Raw genomic sequence first — 19,247 nt, forward strand, 5'->3', positions numbered from 1 at the left:
CTGAGTGCTCCTTTAGCATCTTGGTCGTCCAGTTGGTTGTTTAGCAGGCTTCCTGTTTCTGATGTCCTTAATTTTTTTTTCTGTTACTTTTTGAGTCTTTGGCTAGCTGTTCTTCAAATTCTATTTTGGCTTTCCTAATTCTATTTTTACACTTCATTTGCCAGAGTTTATGATCCTATTTTCCTCAATATGATTTAATTCCCAGTTTTTAAACGATGCCTTTTTGCCTCTAACTGCTTCTTTTACTTGGTGGTTTAGCCAGAGTGGCCACTTTTTTTGTCCTCTTACTGTGTTTTTTAATTTGGGGTATACATTTAAATTGAACCTCTATTATAGTGTCTTTAAAAAGTTTCCATGCAGGTTGCAGGAATTCACTTTTGGTACTGTACCTTTTCATTTCTGTTTAACCAACTTCCTAGTTTTTGTGTCATTCCCCTTTCTGAAATTAAATGCTACCATGGTGGGCTGCTTTGTTGTTTCTTCCCCCACAGGGATCTTAAATTGTGTTGTTATGGATCAGTGTACTAAGCAGTTCAGCTTTATTCACCTCTTGGACCACATCATGCCCTCCACTTAGCACAACTTCCAGAATTGCCTCTCCTCTTGTGGGTTCCAGAACTAGATGCTCCAAGAAGAAGTTGTTTAAGGTGTCAACAAGCTTTATTTCTGCATCCTGTCCTGAGGTGACATTTACCCGTCAATATGGGGATAATTGAAACACTCCCCCTCCCCCATTATTATTGATTTTTTTATTTTATAGTCTCTCTAACCTCCCTGAGCATTTCACAGTCACTTAAAATCCTGGACAGGTGGTGACTAGTATACCCCTCCTGCTATATTCTCATTGTTCAAGCATGGATTTACTATCCAGCGGCACTTCCCCAGCACTGCACATAATTCTGTCTAGATGTCTTAAGAGATCCCCAACCTTCACCCTGGTTGGCTGAGGCAAGTCACCAGGTGGTTCTCCTGGTCATCACAAACTCAGCTGTCTGTGTTTGTAATGATCAAGTCCCCACCACTAGTATCTGTCTTTTCCTAATCAGTGGAGTTCCCGCCCCCAGAGAGGTCTCCTCAGTGTGAGAGGCAGGGGTCTGAATTAGACACTGTGCAGCAAATTAGCTTCCATCCTCTGTCCCTGCCCTTCCCTGGCAGATAGATGGTGTTGGCACATGGGGAATTGCTCTGTCCTCCCATTGATGAAGTGGCTTCTGTGCGTGATGCCCCCTTAATGCTGGGCAAGGCAAGCCCTGCGAGCAAATTCCCTCCTACCCTCACAACGAGTCTCAGAGCTGGGGTCCACTGCCTGGGGCTTGCAGGGCTTGGGCTGCAGGAAATAGCAGTGTAGAGACAGGGCCGGGAGAGGCAGGTGTCTGCAGTATGTTGGGCTTGTCACTAGGACCCAGAAGGAGCTGGGAGGAGCGATGGTTGGGTTGGGATCACTCTGCTGCACTCACACACACCAGCCAGCCTCGACTCGACTCAGATCTGCTCCGGGGGCAGGACGGGGACGGAAGTGAATTGCACGTTACCGTGTAACCCTTTGCTGCTGTGGGGAGCCCGGGCTCCCTGCAAGATCCCCGAGCCCCGGCGGCGGCTGCCGGTGACCATGGAGCAGTGACGTTCCCGCTGCTCCCGGGAGCCTCTCCCAGGGCAGAGACCCCAGCCTGGCCAGGGCCCCTGAACGGGGAGATCCCCGCTCCCAGGGAGGCGCCGCTTGGAGGGAAGGTAGGAGAGACTTTCCCACCCACCCCCCATGCCCGGCGGAGCGATGCTCCCGGTCACAGCCTGGCTGCGGGGGGAGGTTTGGCCCAGGCTGCTCCCGGCTGGGCTGGTTCGATTCCCTGCCCTGCGGATAGGAAGATGGCTGCCCCTTGCCATTGTCTGCAGGGCGGGGGACGTGGCCAGCCTGGTCCGGATCGGGACCAGCGACACGTGTGGGGGACGGATAGAGGGGGTGAGAGCCAGAGGGGCACTGAGGGGGGATCAGGGGCGTGTGAGGGGGCAGTAGGGGGGTGACCAGGGATGCAGGGGGCGGGAGGGACCATGGGGATGTGGGTCTGCTGAAGGGGGGGAGGGAAAAGGCAGGGGGAGAATTCTGGGGTTCGGCGTGGGAGGGGTAGAGAGAAGTAGAGGGGGCAGTGGGGAGGCGGGAGGGGGAGTGTGAGAGCACGCGGAGACTGGCTGGGGCTGGGAGAGCCCGGGGGTAGGAGAAGAGAGAGGGATGGTGAGGGATACAAGGGCGCCCCGCCCTCCCCAAGCCGATGGGGCAGGAGGAGAGGGGGAGGGGGCTGCCGCAGCCAGTGGGGATCCTTCGGTTTGTTATTGCAAACACTCCAGAGCAGCCTGCGGGTGGGGCCGGGGTTAGGGGATCAGATGCTGCTGCCTCTTCCATTGTGATCTGGGAGCAGGTGGTGGTGGGGTGGTTTGGGGGTGTCGGGGCAGTGTTACAAACTGCTGCCCACACCATTTGTTGCCAGTAGCACTTACTGACATTTGGGGTTCTCCTGGGCTGCCCTGTCACAATTTGCTGCCTCTGCCTTTCCCCAGCCTCTAGTCCAGCAGTAGCTACTTCTGGTGGATGGGGACATTCCCATCACAGTTGCCTACCTCTCCCCATTCCCCATCTTCCACCATTCCCTCTCTCCTGGTCAGGGGCAGCAGTTGTGATGGATGGGGGGGAGGGGAAAGGGGGAATTGTCCTGTCACAATTTGTTACCATTGTGAAATCTCCATGTTAAAAGTGGACAGAAATAAAGAAAGGGATTATTTGTAATTTGGAAAAGCAATCACATAGTTAAACCTCAGGGCAATTGTTTGTAAAACTCTGAATGTAGGTGGTGTTGTGTGTTTATGGCCTAATCTACAATGGAAAGAGACTAATAGAGTTCCTATAGTAAACAAGTAGTGAATGCGCACACAACACTGAAAATGGTGTAAAGTGTTATAAATATGTCAGCTAATGTTTATGAACCTTTTAAATACAAGCAACTAAGCAGCACATCTAGCATTGTCATTGTTACACATATTGAACAAGTTTTCAACATAACATTTTCACATCCATACTTTGGCATACACATGTGAGCGTATTACCCTCTGATCTTATTTCACAGACATTTTCTCAGGCTTTTCCCTCACTGCTAAAAACCAAAATGACTTGTCCTCACTGTTTTTATCTCAGAATAGCTCCTGCACCTTAGTTACTCTGAGGTTTGAGAACAAAACAAAACACCCCACACCTTTTTTAGCAGTGAGGACAAGGCTTCAGGGCTAGATTCACAATGATACTGGGCGTTAAGCACTTAGAATGTCGCAGGACCCACACTGTGATCCAGGAAGCCTGAGTTAGGGATGAATGGTGAGAAATAGATGCCTGAGAATGTGATCCACAAAAGTCAGCCTACGCTAGCCAATGGGAGAGGCCCATCAGAGGGATGTGTTCTAGGTGTCACCCCTCTCAAAGATTTTGGCATCTCAGTACCCGTTGCAGGTAGGAACCTAAATCTGCCAAGTGATCCATAAAGGGGAACCCCGTTTCTGGAATCGCTGCTTACGTTTCTTGAGAGAAAGAGCTAGGCAAGTGCCTAACTCCACACAAAACAATCCCTGGCATTGGTCATGCCGACCTGATAACTTTTAGCTCTGGAGTATGAGTTAAAGGTGGACGGTGACTCCATGTCCTCCTCCTCTAGCCGGATTCTGAATGGGACCTGATCCAGTAGATTGGCCCTGCGTGGAAGTTAGGCATTCACCCACCTGTCTTCCCTAGGTTATGAACCACTTTGTAGGTATTGCTTATAGAGGGGATCACTGTACAGCTAGGGCAATGCTCTGCGAGCACAGTAGGGTCTGCCATGACACTAGCCAGCCTTCCTTCCCCTGCTCATGAAAGGTGTCCCGACCACCACAAAGCGGAGAGAAGGCGGAAGCTCACCTGAAATTTTAACCTTAATCCATTTATTTACATTTTGTCGTTCCAAAATTGATAGCTGTGAATTATTGCAATGGCTTTTCTACACAAGGCAACACTCAGGACAGTTAAGATGAGGGAGTCACTGCTTTGCTCCTTCCCTTTGGGCTTAAAAAAAACAAATGTAGGGAATACCTGGACTATACAAAACTTTAAAAATATTCAAGAGAGGTCATAGAGCTGGTGATTAAGGCTTGGTCTACACTGGTGACATCACTTACGTCAATCTCTGAAAGCCTGCGTCTACACTGATACAGCAGTTTTGTCGACTTAAACCATAGCGCCTGATTTGATTTTAGTGGTTCGATTTTGCATCAGTGTAGACAGAGCGTAACATAATTCGCCGTTAATGGCCTCCGGGAGGTATCCCACAATGCCTGGTTGTGACCGCTCTGGACATTCGCGCGCTGCTGTTACGTGGTCAGGCTACCCGGAAATGGCCCCTCCCTTCATGCCCTGGGAAAATTTGAATTTTCATTTCCTGTGTAGCCAGCATGGAGAGAGCTTGTAGCTGAACTCATGGCTACTGGAAGGTCCAAACACGCTCTGGCATGGAGTTGACCAGAGGTCTTAGATCTCATCTGTCTGTGGGGCGAGGAGTCCGTTATGGCTCAGCTCAGAGATAGCAAAAGGAATTTGGACATTTACGGGAAGATATCCCAGGGCATGTTGGAGAAGGGACGATCAAGGAACTGCAGCAGTCATACCAGAAAGCCAAGGAAGCTAATAGCTGTTCTGGCTCCTCGCCAAAAACATGCCACTTCTATGAGGAGCTGCATGCAATTCACCACGGTGCCGCCCCACAGCATCGATACCTCCGCTAGATCACAGTCCATGGACAATGATGAGGACTCCGTGGACGAGGAGGAGGCTGGGGAGAACAGGGTGCAGGAGAGCGTGCTGTCCGTTCTCCCAGACAGTCAGGGACAGTCTCCCTGACCACAGAGCAGTCCAGCGGCACACAGGACAGCAATAATGATCCCAGGCAAGACACATCTGGTGAGGGTTTTTTTTTCTTCTTAGCAGTTCTGTCCTTTTAAGGGGTGGGGGGGGTATTTAGTGGACTTTACTGGGGAGGTTACCCCCGGAACAGATTATTTATGTGCAGAGGTATGCTCCGAGAAGCATCAGTTGATATCTCAAGGAAACTTTCATGTAGATAACCTGTTATCCTTTGCACAAGGTTTCGGGGGAGGGCAGCCTTGTTCCTTCCTCCCCGGTTGGATACTTTGCCGCACTACACTGCAATCAAGGGAGCCGCCATCATGGCGGAACACAGCATAGCGGCATAAGGGCCAGGCCGGTACCCCACTGCGTGCAGCAAATCTTCCCTTTCCTCACGCGTTACCATCAGGAGACTGATGTCACGCATGGTCACCTAGGGAAGACGGCACAAGTTTGAAATACCCGAGCTGTAGAGCAGATACCCTGTACCTCTCTCTTCCCCATTGTAGTGTCCTACTAAGTCACTTTAATTATTTTGATTTGGTTTCAGAAGGACTATTAACCTCCCCGCGCTGTCCTCAGATCCCCTGTGGCGGCCTTGTGACAAAACGATCATCCAAATTAAACCATGTTACCCAGGCACCGCTCTAATACAGGGCGTTTGAAATGAGCTTTTGAAAGTTCATTAATCCTCTCGATAGCAGAGTAAAGTGCCCCTGGCTTACCATCTCTGTTACGGCACAGCGAGCCGACCCTTCTGGGATGTTAGGAGTGGAATGAGGGTCTGGGTTTGCCTTGTGCACTGCATGGAAGTATTGTATACATTGTTGCAGTTGTATCATTTTCTTAGGTCTGCTAACAATGGCAATGTTGTGCATTTCTTTTCATTCTGTAGACACCTCGGCCTTGGCCCAACCCGCTCCAAATGCTGCGGAAAGACTATCACAGATTAGAAAGAGGAAAAAAAAATCAAGAGACATTTTTGGTGAGCTCATGAACGCCTCCGCGGCCGCAGAAACAGAGCTCCGAGCATGGCGGCTGACTTTGTCCCAGAATATGGACATAGACAGGGAGAGTCGCAGAGCGATGCAGGAGCATGATCGCAGTACCACGCAGGAGATGCTGCGAATCATGTGCGACCAGGCAGACATGCTGCGGAGGCTTGTGGAGCTTCAGGAGAAGCGAAGGCCGGACAGAGTCCTGCTGCAGCCCCTCCATAACATTCCTCCGTCTATGGCTTTGCTGCCCTGCCTCTCCCCCACCCCCAAGAGGTCTCTGAAGAGAATGGCCAGGATGCAGCACATGATGCACTCCACCCCAGTGGAGGCGAGCAGAAAGCAGGGGCGGCCCCGCTGACAGCTGGCCTGCAAGAAACCATGCTATCCCTTGAGACTGTGAATGAACACTATCCTCCACCCCCAATGACTTGAATGTTCATAAATAAAAGTTTGCATCATTTCAACACGTTTCTTTATTAAATCATATCTTGTTTGGGAGGTATTTGGAGGGTACTGATATCGATGGTAGGGGGGATGTTGAGCAAAGGCAAACAACATACAGGAACAGAAATCAGTCGTGCGTCTCATTGCAGAACCTGGTTTTCAATGCTTCCCTAATGCAAAGCGCTCCGCGGTTAGCTTTCAGCGTATTGCTGGCATCTGGTTGCTCATAACTGGTTGGCCAGTCTTTCTACCTCCACAACCCAGCCCTGGGGGAACCTCTCCCCCTTCGCTTCACACACATTATGAAGAACACAGCACGCAGATATCACAGACGGGAGGTTCATTTCACTCATGTCCAGCCTAGTGAGGAGACTCCTCCATCTGGCCTTTAAACGCCCAAACGCACATTCAACGACCATTCTGCAAGTGCTTAGCTTGTTATTAAAACACTCCTTGTCGCTGTCAAGGCGCCTGGTGTATGGCTTCATTAGCCAAGAGAGCAAGGGGTGAGCAGATCCCGCAGGATCACTATTGGCATTTCCACATCCCCAATGTGAATTTTTTGGTCTGGGAAGAAAGTGCCCGCCTGCACGTTAGAGAACAGCCCCGAATTCCAACATATGCGCACGTCATGCACCTTCCCAGACCACCCCACACAGATGTCAGTGAAACAACCCCTGTGATCCACAAGACCCTGCAGGACCATGGAAAAGTACCCCTTGCGGTTTATGTACTTGGTTGCTAGGTGGGCAGGCACTAAGATACAGATGTGCATGCCATCAATGGGCCCCCCTGAAGTTTGGAAACCCCATCACGGCAAACCCATCCACTATGTCCTGCACGTTTCCCAAAGTCACTAGCCTTCGTAGCAGAAGTCTATTGATGGCCCTGCACACTTGAATCATGGCAGCCCCCTCTGTAGATTTACCGACTCCGAACTGATTCCCAACCGAGCGGTAACAGTTGGGGGTTGACAGCTTCCACAGAGCGATGGTGACTCTCTTCTCCACCATCAGAGCTGTCTCAAGCGAGTATTCACGCACTTCGGGGATGGGGCCAGCTCTGAGCAAAGTTCAAGGAAACTTGCCTTTCGCATATGAAAGTTTTGCAGCCACTGATCATCATCCCACAGCTGCATAACGATGCGGTCCCACCAGTCTGTGTTTGTTTCCCGGTACCAGAACCGGCACTCCACGGACTGCATATGATGCATTACAGCCTGCAGCAATCGGGAATTGTTCCGCTCAGTGGCTTATAGCAAGGCGGCCTCGATGGCATCACAATTGCCTGTGCTTTGGGTTCTCACTCTTCTTTGAAAATACTCAAGGATAAGCTGCAATGTATTTATGATGCTCACAATAACAGTGCAGAGTTGAGCTGGCTCCTTGTCTCCGCAGCAATGGTGAGCGCACGGCATAAACAAATGGCGTGAAAATCGGTTTCCTGTTTGTTTGGGGGGAAAAGGGAGGGGGGAAGGAGTGTTGCATCATGGGATGATGAAACTCATCCCAACAGCCACCGCGGCTGGTTGCGCTGTGGGATAGCAACCCACAGTGCACTGCTTTGAGTGCCAACACAAGCATGGCAAGTATGGACGCACGAGCCCAGCGCAAAGAGCGTGGTGTGGACACGCTCCAGCAACTTCTAAACATCGGCAAGTGAAAGTCGACTTTAAGTATGTCAGCTTCACTCTGCAGTGTACACATACCCTCAGAGTGTTTCAGGGAAGGATTCCTGGAATCTTGTATGATTGCCCTGTCTGCCACTGTCAAAACTAAGGCCACTTTACTTCTGAATGAGAGCGTCTACACAGGAATTAGCCCTATGAAGGTATACTTTAAATTCATACCTTTTGTGTCACACCATGTAGACAAGCCTTGAGTAAGTAAAGGGATGGAAATAAGGGAAGCTGAGGGGGGAAAGCCTCTGTTTAAACCTATATTTTAAAATATTTTAGCTGGTTTTCCATGATACCCACACAAACGGGGAGCTACAGATGATCTGGTTCAAATACCTCTGATGGCAAAGAGATAACGATAGCCACACGATCAGTCAGAGTTGCCAAGCCATGAATTATAATGGTTCATTTAATATCTGAACCTGGGTTATAATCTGTGTCCTCAGTGCTAAGAAGATGTGTTTTTACCGTAGGGTAACTATCCTGCATTAGCTATTCCCACTGTAAAAACAGAGTGGAGACAAGGAACTTCAGTTTCACCAAAAGGCAATTAAGGTGATGTCAGCACTATGCCCCAGTGCAAATTAGTAACAGGATCATTCATTTAAAAAAAAAGTCTGTGATGTCGGCAGGACAAAGCAGTAAACTTGTCAGAATGAAGAACGTCACTGAAATATATCATAACAAAACATGCAGCATACATGAAAGGATCTGAAATTAAAATATGCAATTAGTAGGATAAACAATGCAGTAGAAAAATCGACATCTATGTATGCAACAAATGAAATAACAGAAGAGTGTAGTGTTTGCAGGATGGGGTATTACTTATAAGGATTTTTAATATATTTTCAGTTACAAAGTTGTTTATTTGTGCAGGGGGAGGGGGGGAGAGGCGGAAGGAATCACAATTTACAGTCCAAACTATTATAGGAATGTACAGCCATTTTAGGTATATGGCTTCTTTGTGAGAGGTAACAGCAGACATGTGAAGCTAATGTGTCCTCTAGGCTCAGTAATGAAAATGCAAAATAAAAGAAACCAAAATGTATTTAGTTTTTTATTTATCTTCATGATTTTTGTGTGCATAACTGATGATTTTTGAAGATGTTTGTGAACTGCTATGAAATTTTAGGCAGACATGTAAACTGATAAGGGACACATTTACACACTCACAATTAGAATTTTTGGAAGGGGTGTATGTAAAATATTTCATGGAATCATGTCTTCATCCTCAGCGCAATATGTCATATCAGACAGGGAAGAGCTGCCTTGTCTAGACCTTGGGATGCCCTGTGCCTGTAAGAACACAGCCGTGGGAAGCAATTACTGTGTGGGAAACCCTTTAGGTTCCCCCACCATCCCCATTTCTGCACTCACTGCAGATAGCTTACCCCCATCTTCTCTGCCCCTCCCTATCCAAGGCTTTTCCCCTTTGCCTCCATCTGGCAATGCCTGTACCCAATTCTTAACCATGGCTCTTACCTTCTGCCCTTTAGTTTGCCCATCACCCCCTCTTCTTCCCCTTTGCCTCCAGCTGTTGGCATCTCCCGTGCAGTCAGTTTGGCCCCTGAATAGACTTTGCCCATCCGTCCCAGCCAGTTTGCCCCCTCTGCCCTTTTGGTTCCTGTGAACAGCAGGGAACAGATTGTGACTCCCCAAAGGATAGAGCAAGGGCAGCGCCTTCAGCAGATGTTATTGAGCAGGCTCAGCTGGGATGATCCTACTGAGTAACAGCCAAGCAGTGATTTGTGTCCGGAAGTCGTTTGCAACCTTACACAGTCTCTCCTTCGCAAAGCCTGCTCTGTACCCCGCTCAGCTGGGGACTTTCTCCAGTGACTGCAATTAGGGCTCCGCCGACATCAGCTCCAGAGCCGGAGACTGCAGGGGTTGAGAACGACCTGGGGGAATGTGCTGGGGACGGGCAGGAAAGTGACTATGCACAAACAGCCCTTTTCAGGGGCCTGAGGCTGGTGAGTTTATACTGGAGGGGGCTGGGCTCCCCGTGTGTCTGGGAGTAGCTGTGTCTACTAGAGAGCTAATGCCACATACATGGGACCATAACCAGTTCTCCCAGACAGAGAGGGTGAGAGAGAAGGAGACAGAAAGGCAGAGTGGAGAGGCTGGGGGGGGGGCCGCAGGAGCAATAAGTGGGGACGGGTGGGGACCCCAAACCTGCCCAGCTCCAGTCACTGCATCACACAGGGCAGACTGACTGTCCTGGGAATGAGCTGAGGAGCAGAGAGAGGAAAAGCCAGTTCCTGTCTCTGCCTGGTCCTCGTGCTGCTGCGGGAACGTGCTGCCCTCAGGGACAGTGTCAGAGGGAATCTCCCAAAGCAGCTCATTTGATTCTCCTTTTTCTAGCATTTGGCTCAAAGACGCTGTTACTGGGAGGGTTTTGAACCTTCTCGTGGGTTTAGTCCAGTCGGGAGGGAGCAGGTCTGCGTTGTAATAAAGCAGGGGTGGCCAACCAGTCAGAGACGAAGAGCCAAAAAATACCTTTAGATACCGCAAAGAGCCACGTTTACCTTACCCTCCGTGGAAAATTCCCGCTGATCCCTCAATTTCGGTGGCAGCTTATCAATTTCACATTTGAAAGAGCAAAGAGCGGCATGCAAAGAGGAGGAGCGAGGGTTGGCCACCCCTGTAATAAAGTAACCGAGTGTCTGTCTGCAGGGAAAGATCCTGGGGGGAATCTGGGTGTGAAATGGACAGAAACTCCTCCTGAAACCTCCTCAGTTACCCTTCTTACCCTGACAGGCTTCAGAATAAGGACAACTCGGTGCTTCAGATCATCTCATCTTTCCAGTGCATGGGGAAGGGAAATGGCTGTGGTGGATCCATTTCAGGTAGGAAATAAGAACATTCCCCCATTTCTGAAACAGGAAACACTCCACTGGACAGCGCTGGGAAAACAGACCAGGGTGCTGGAGCCTGAACCCACTAGGCAGAGACTGTGGTGAAAAACAAAAGGAAGGTGCTGGGATTCCTATCCCTGTCCCCTGCGTGGAGTTCTGCTTCCCACATCAGCCTGTGTCTAGTAGGTGTGTGGTAAATGGGAAGACCCTGACCCCCTCCGTCTGCTGGGAGGAACAAGGAGCTATCACCTTCTCTCTGTTCCCGTGTGGCACAGTCTCTAGGGGGTCTGTCTGCAGGGAAAGAGCCTGGGGGGAATCGCAGTGTGAAATGGACAGAAACCCCTCCTGAAACCTCTTCGGTTACCCTTTTCACCCTGACAGGCTGCAGAATAACGACCACGTTTTGCTCCAGATCATCCCATCTTTCCAGGGCACAGGGAAGGAAATGGCTGTGGTGGATCCAGCTCAGGTAGGGGATATTTTGGGGGAGCTGCTGGGGGGCGTTTTTGTAGAGCAGGAGGGGCAGGAAATACACAGAGGCAGCGCGGAGGACAGGCTGTTCTAAACCTGCTGAGACATTCTCAGCCTAAGACCTGATTTATGAACAGGCCCATGGGAGGGGGGAACATTCCCCCATTTTTGAAACAGGAAAAACCCCCCTGGACAGGGCTAGGAAAACAGACCAGAGTGTGTGTGGTAAATGAGAAGACCCTGCCCTCCTCCGTCTGCTGGGAGGGACAAAGAGCTCTCACTTTCTCTTGTTCCCTGGAGCCCCCTGGCCACTCTGAGCAGGGTGGGGGTGGGATTCGGCTCCTCTGGCCCTCCCAAAGCTGTCCTCTTTTTGTGCTTCTTTTCCCATGAACAGTGGGATTGTGGCTGGGGCAGCAGGTACTGAGTGGGCAGTGCCTGTTGTTTCAGATGCCGGTGACGTTTGAGGATGTGGCTGTGTATTTCACCGAGGGGCAAGGGTCTCTGCTCAATCCGGTTCAGAGAGCCCTCTACCGGGACGTCATGCAGCAGAATTATGAGACCGTGACCTCGCTGGGTAAGGATTCGTTTCCTCTCATCTATTTGAAGCCATGGGATCTGCATTTCCGCATCTGGTCAGGTTCTTCCCTGGTCAGTTAGATTAGAGGGGAATGGGTCATCTAGTCCACAGCCCCGGTCGGGGAGAGCTGTTCACCTCCAAAACCCCTCCAATAAGATAGGGGAGTCATGCACCTAATGGACATGCTAATTCATCCCCATCCCTCCAACCTATACAGGGGCACAAGCAGCGTATTATCCCATCTACATTAATTCTCACTTACATACAGAATCTCTGTTCCTGTTTTTTCTGAGATTAGCTCCATGTGTGGGGGTGTTCTGGACTCTGAATGCTTAGACAGAGACAGGGGTTTAACACTGGAGCCAGTCCCCTAGAGCACACACATCCTGAAAACTCCTAGTGAGGGTGTGACAACTCCTGTCTTTCTCTCCAGACATCTGTCTCTCCCAAGGGGGCTCAGTGGCCATGTTCCTATCTGTTCAGTTCCCACAACACCCCAGAAAATCACGGGGTCTGTTTAAACTCAAGATGTGCCTTTATGACAGATTACTCCACTATTCCTCAGTGTAGTCTGATCATGCCTGATTTCACCCCCCAAGCAGGACTCTCCATTCCCAAACCTGACCTGATCGCCCGGCTGGAAGGAGGGGAAGAGCCGTGGGTTCCAGATCTGCAGGCCTCCAAGGAAGGAGGCACCCGCCCAGGTGAGGAGTCAGTGACACTGACACAGGAACTATATAGTCAATGAAGTAAAAAGCTCAAAATCTCAAAAATGTGGTGTGAGCACCCTCAGTTCTGCCTCATCTCAGCCAGGTCAGGCTGTGGTCAGCAGGTGTCACATCGTTGTGACAGATATCGCTTATGGTTTCCCACCCACCCTGTTAGCTGTCAGGAGTTTTCTTCCTGACTTCACTTCCCGTTCAGAGTTTGGATGGGTTGTGGAGGCAGAATCCAATTTCTCAGTGTCCCAGGCAGTTATTTCGTCGTGTTTTCCCTCTTTGCTATTCCCCTTTCTGTCCTTTCTACCAGCCCAGGCAGTGACTCCTGCCTGAATTCTCTCTCTTCCTCAGCAGGTGATGAGACAATGAGTGGGAAAGAGGAGGTGAATCCACAGCAGGAAGGTCCGGAGCAAGTGGAACTGCAGGAGACCTTTTTGAGAGGAACTGGAGGGAATTCTTCCCAGTGCTTGGAAGAGAGAAAAGCCTGGAGTCATTGGCACAGGTCAGAGAGGATGCTGGGAAACTGCCAAAGGAAGAAAGTGGATGAATCTATTGAATGTCGGGGAGGAGGCAAGGATCCCCAGGGAACCACAGCCCGGAAGACAAATCCCAAGGAAAAGAAATCCTATAAATGCTTGGAATGCGGGAAAAGCTTCGGTCGGCGCTCAGGCCTTATTAACCATGAGAGAATCCACACTGGAGAGAGACCGTATAAATGCATGGAGTGTGGGAAAACCTTTAGTCAGCTCTCAGGCCTTATTATCCATAGGAGAACCCACACAGGGGAAAGACCCTATAAATGCTTGGACTGTGGGAAAAGCTTCAGTTGGCGCTCACGCCTTATTAGCCATGAGATAATCCACACGGGACAGGGACCAAATAATTGTCTTAAGTGTGGGAAAAGTTTCAGTGTACCATCATACCTTATTAGACATCAGAGAATCCACACTTGCGAGAAACCCTATAAATGCTTGGAGTGCGGGAAAAGTTACAAACAGAGTTCAAATCTTATTAGGCATCAGAGACTGCACACAGGAGAGAGACCCTATAAATGCTTGGACTGTGGGAAAAGCTTTGTTCAGCGTACGAGTCTTATTAGCCATGAGAGAACCCATACGGGAGAGAGACCATATGAATGTTTGGAGTGTGGGAAAAGCTTCAGTCAGAGCTCACATCTCTTTTACCATGGGAGAATCCACACAGGAGAGAGAGCATATAAATGTTTGGACTGTGGGAAAAGCTTCAGTTGGAGCTCAAATCTTGTTAGGCATCAGAGAGTGCACATGGGAGAGAGACGATAAAAATGCCTTGAGTGTGGAAAAAGCATCAGTGAGAGCTCAAAACATCAAAGAACCCACACAAGAAAGAGACCCTATAAATAGTTGGATGATGGGAAATTTTCACTCCCAGCTCATACCTTCATTAGCATCAGAGAATCCATATGGGACAGAATCTATAAATGTCTTGTCTGTGGAAAAAGTTTTATTGGAAGATCACACCTTGCTCCTCATCAGACAATCCCCACGAGAGAGATCCCCTAAATTGTTGGATTGTGGGAAAAGCTTAATAACTGCAAGAAAAAATTGAGTCTGAGCTCACACATTATTCCACATCAGAGGATTCACAGAAGAAAGAATGAGGAGGAAGGTTCATTTGGTGCTCGCACAGCATCAAGCATCAGCAAATCCTCATAGGGAATTTCCCTCTGAGATGTCCTCAGCATGGAAAATCCTTCAGTTGGAGCCAACGCTACATTGGAGATCGGAGACTCCTCTGCACAGGGGAGGAATTCTGTCCATGCTTTGCCTGGGGCTGGCCAAAGTAACAACTCCATTTCCTTATTCCCACACACATCCGTGGCATTTGGCTCCAAGTATCCATCTGCCCACATCTGGGAGCAGGTTCCAACAGCAGCTGATGTGAGCTGAGCAGTGACCCTCTGGCTTTGCTTGGTCTATGGCACAGGTTCCCAAATATTACACCCTGTACCCCACTTTACCACTGTTCTCACTCCCCTTTAGTCCGGGTGGGAGCAAGGACATGCCAGGACCGGGGGCTGCAGCTGGAAGTGGGGCCATGATCAGGGAGCTTTAGTTGCGTCTAGGGGCCGAAGCTACCAGGATCCAAGGGCCCGGCTGTGGTCCGCCCCAAACGTGCCTCCGTGCCCTCCTCGGGGGTGCTCCCCATAGTTTGGGGATCTCTGGTCTAAGCAAATTCCAGGCAGAGGAGGAGAAATCCCAATCAGCCCATCCTCCCTGCTACAGCCCTGGCTGCTGAACTGATGGGCCTGCCTGCCTCCTGCTAACCTGCTGGGGAAAGAGAGAGAGAAACTCCTCCAGAAGCTCCCTCTGCCTGGATGAATTTCCACCCCCTCCTTTGTATTGCCAGATGTGATGTCCTGTCCATGGAGACTAGGAGAGGGATACTTAGGCCAGGACCCAGATTCACTCTGCACACCTATCTCCACCCCCACATTTTCCAGCAGCCTTGGGCTGGGCTCCCCCACTTACCTGGAGCTGGTCCCTATAGGGTGGGTGTCCCTGGTGGCTGGCATCTCTTCCCATCCCTAAATCCACTATGATGCTGGGTTCTAGGAGATCAAATGTGAAAGGACCAGGAGGGATGGGTTTCGGGGAGGAAACTAGGGGATTGAATGCTGGGTCTGGTAACTGTAGGAAGCAGCGGGTGCTGTGATTTGGGGATCATGGGCTAAGTTAGAAGAGTACGAGGAAGGAAGGTGCTGCCTCTTTTCCCTGCCCCCCTCTGCATTCATAAAGCACCATGGAAAGGGGCTGATTTCCACAGGGTTTTTCCTTGGGACCCCACCTCTGCCTCCACAGCATGCGCCTCTGATGGTCTGTCTATGGTGGGAAAAGTGGTTGGGTTCAGCTAGCAAATCTCCTCTGCCCCTCCCCCACCTTTCCTAGTCTAGACTGACCCCAACCATTTTATATATTCTGAGCCCCCCATTAGCAGAGTGATTGTCAGAGTCACTGAGTTCCCCCTTTGGGGAGAGATTGTCTCATTCCCAGACAGTCTCACATTACTCCAGGTTATGCCAAAAATCATTTATTTGTTTGTACATTGACTCTCTTAGAGACCAGAATTAAATAGCTTCTAAAAGTGTTGGAGCAGGCATAGTAAAATGTGGTGTTGTGGGTTCTGTGTTATCTGCGGGTGATGGGATGAGTTGGAGGGATTCTCTCCTCCCCCTTCACTGTCATGCTCCACCCCCACACAGCAGCCTCTGTCCCAGCCTTGGAGAGTTTATCCTCTCCCCTTTCTACCCTCCAGCTCCCAGCATGGCACTTGCCACAATGGTCTTTGCTCTCCGTGCTTAGGAATCACACTTTGATGTCTTTGATCCTGAATCAGACTCCCGCGGGCTAGGGATGAAAGTGTCCCAGATCTTTAGAGGGAATTCAAATGAACCACAATGCTCTGTTTGAGCTTTCTCAGTTTAAATCCCTGTTTCCATCTATGGTAAAGTGGTCTCTGGGCTTTTTCCAGCCAAGTCCAGAACATTGGGAGATGGGCAGATTTTGACTTTGGTTTGTTTTTTGTTTCCCTCTTCCATTATGACTATGGAAAACTTTTGTGAATGACACAGCCAAATAACGAGGAGGTGCTGAGTACAGCAGGTTTATCCAGTTGAGAAGAAAATAGATACATTTATTTTCCTTCTTTTAGGGATCATGATTCTGTGGCATTTCATTTATAAATCTGTAAGTGTTTTTTAGCTCACCTTGTAGTGTTGGTTTTTCTCTTTTCCAGAAGGCCAAAATCACATACTTTGATATTAGTTCAGTTTGACAGGATGTAGCACAGCTTTAATGAGGACTTAATGAGACAAATGATGGTTTGCCAGAAGGGTCCTTTTTTATTGTATTTGAACCTTTCTTTACCCTTTTATCATGAGATTTGGTATTGTTTGAACAATGAAAATGATCATTGTCTCTCAGTACAAGCACCAAGGGTGAGTGTGTCATTGATATGCAGCCTCATGCAGCTTGAATCTGGAGTACCACTGAGCTTCCTTACTCTTTTGGCTTGGGGTGACTTCCCGCCATGCTTCTGCTGAGGACATATGGTCTCTCCAGACCCTGTTATTACCGAACATGACAGCAGTTGGCGCCACACTCGCAACTGAATTACAGGAATACTCTACCTGTGCCACTTATGCACCCACCATAGAGCAAGGTGAGAGCCATTATCCCCCACCAACCCCAAACTGTTCACTACAGGAGTGCACCCCAAGATTATACCATCTTCCACTGAACAAAGATTTGTTCCATGAAAGCTTATTAATAAGTCTGCCTTCCTCAATATAGGGAGAACATGCACCCGCTCCTGTCTAAATTCTACACACTAACAGGATTTGAATCTAGAAATGTCTCACCCTGACGGATGGTAAAAGCAGGCTACAGATCTTCTGTCCACAGGCAGGGCCCGCTTTTCTCACCTGGGACAACTCTGCCCCCAGTCCAAAATTCTTTTTCTGCCAGCCATTTCTTCAGATATCGAGCGGTGGGGGAGTGAAGACAAGTGATGATGTCACTTCCCTTTTATAGTCTTTTCCAGCTTGCCGGATCAATGCTGGTCCCAGGGTTGCCATTCTTTATTGGTGATAGAGTGTCCATTGTCTTCGTGCTTCCCTCTGTGAAGTCTTCACTGTGAACAATCCCTGTTACTGGAATCGATCCTTGAATTGACGAGAGAGAGTCAGCAGCACTGTCTGGCCACTCCATTGTTGTGTCTGAAAGGCTGTTTGTGAGAGTTTCCCACCTTGCAACATGCTCTAATAGCATTTTCAGCAATATTTGATAACTTCACATACAATGATAGCACATACAATCCACCAGGATATTTAATGTGCAGCAGATCAAGACTTCTAAAATAATACCACACAAGGCATACTTTGCATGGATTATATCAGAATCATATGACATTGGTATATATGGAGTTCTGGGGTGTTCTTTCAGATACAAAGTGTGCTAGATTCACACTCCGAGAGTCCAAGATTGAACAGGGCCTGGAGATTCTTCCTGATCCTTCAGAGATGTGAGATACAGTCATGAGGGTGGAAGGTGAGGGGAACAGAACTGGAAAACGGCAGACTTTTCTCTTGAGGCTGAGAACTGTGAACTTGCAGCCATGCAGAGAGACAGAAATTGCCCTATAAGCATTGAGTGAAGCCATCCCTGAAATCTAAAGGGTTGTTAAAAATGATACCTCCAGAGGAATGATAGGGGGAGGGGACAGCATCTCTCAATTGCTGAGGGGAGGAGGCTGGGCAGAAGCAAGAATGAAGCTGGGGAAGTCAATAGTCTTGGGCCAAGCTAACCCCATCATTGAAGCCAGAGGAAGATGAGGAGCTTAAGAGCCCACTGGTCACCCCCTCCCCATCTACCTCAGTGTCCTGTGTGGGGCTGACAGAGACTCTCTGTGCCCCATTCACCCCACACTGCATCCCTCTAATCTCAGTGCCTTGGTTTCCCTGCTCTGGGAGTGTTTGCTCTTGTGACTGGGCCCCAGCATCTCCCATGGGTTCTCTGTGCTTTTCTACCAGTGTGGAAATGTTGCTCCCTTGCTGGTGCATGGGGGATTTGGGTGCAGCAGTTCACTGGGCGGAGATGAAAAGTACCATGCTGATCTGGGATGGGGGAAGGGAAAGGAGTCCATCTCTGTTCGTCCTTTGAAATGATAAATAAAATGTAGTTTCTCACACTCCCAGTGTCCTCTCTTTTGCATTAAATGCCCAGAACATTCAGAGCGGAGGTTAAAAGAAAGCAAAGCAAACATGATCTGGAATGGAAATGCAAGGCGGGGTCGCCCATACAACCTCACCTCTGCTCTGTCTTAGACTCAACTGCAGGCAGTATATGCTGAAGTTCATATATATGGCTAAAGTTCTTCTGTACCAGGTTTCAGCCCAAGACTTCCGCTCTCAGCCTTACCACCTGCCTAATTCTGGCTCAGACCCATTTAAATCAATGGGGCTATTGACAGTAGTAAAATTTAAACAAGTGTATACGGTTTTGCAGGACTGGCAATTTAGATTGCTAGGTTTGGGAGTCTCTCTCTGTTGATGCTTGTCCTGTTCTTCATTCCTCAACTTTCCCCAAATTCATTCTTTTCTGGTTGCAAAATTATTATGTCTCAGTTAATGCCGTGATTATTTGTAACAGAGCAGCAGCCAGAGACTTCTCAAAAGACTTAACTCCTACCTTTTGTTGTTCCTTTCTCCACCACTGTATCCTATCTTGATTTTCCTCCTGCTCAGTATTAAAATCAGGCTTGGAGATTACATGAGCATCTCCCAACCATCTCCCCCAAATTCCTAGTGTAAAGCTCTTTTAATCAGTTGCGCCAACCTCCAGCCCAGAAGTGTATTTCTCTTCCTAGTTAGGTGGAGTCTGTCCCTTGAGAACAGTTGTCCATCCATGAATGTCTCCAAGCGTTCGAACATCTCAAAGCCCTGCTTTTAGCACCACTCCCAGTCCGTGGGGAATCAATTCAGAGTTGGTAAATCCACCATGGGAGCTGTTGTGATCCAAGTGTGCAGCGCCACTAATTGACTTCTGCTAAGA

The 19,247-nt window shown here is 49.1% G+C and overlaps 2 protein-coding genes across 3 annotated transcripts in view; one reads left to right on the forward strand and one right to left on the reverse strand.

Annotated features, from left to right (window-relative positions):
* Positions 1-19,247, reverse strand: part of LOC137142524 (zinc finger protein 850-like) — a 95,664-nt gene that overhangs the window by 63,029 nt on the left and 13,388 nt on the right. The window lies entirely within an intron of this gene.
* LOC137142542 (zinc finger protein 34-like) lies at positions 950-15,642 on the forward strand. The gene is made up of 6 exons (XM_067531956.1): positions 950-1,728; positions 10,793-10,881; positions 11,272-11,359; positions 11,809-11,935; positions 12,538-12,649; positions 12,968-15,642. Exons 3-6 carry the CDS (start codon positions 11,336-11,338, stop codon positions 13,956-13,958), a joined length of 1,254 nt encoding a protein of 417 aa, XP_067388057.1. The 5' UTR covers positions 950-1,728; positions 10,793-10,881; positions 11,272-11,335; the 3' UTR covers positions 13,959-15,642.

Source organism: Emydura macquarii, unplaced genomic scaffold (genome assembly GCF_026122565.2).
Source record: "Emydura macquarii macquarii isolate MOO-44397 ecotype Brisbane River unplaced genomic scaffold, CSIRO-AGI_Emac_v2 contig_3231, whole genome shotgun sequence".
Classification (NCBI taxonomy): Eukaryota; Metazoa; Chordata; order Testudines; family Chelidae; genus Emydura; species Emydura macquarii.

Bases quoted from the DNA above. Each gene is read 5' to 3' on its own strand.
- LOC137142542 (XM_067531956.1), top strand. From the start codon at position 11,336: ATGGCTGTGGTGGATCCAGCTCAG. The intron at 11,936-12,537 runs GTAAGGATTCGT...TCACCCCCCAAG, and splicing joins TGAGACCGTGACCTCGCTGG to CAGGACTCTCCATTCCCAAA. The intron at 12,650-12,967 runs GTCAGTGACACT...CCTTTCTACCAG, and splicing joins GGCACCCGCCCAGGTGAGGA to CCCAGGCAGTGACTCCTGCC.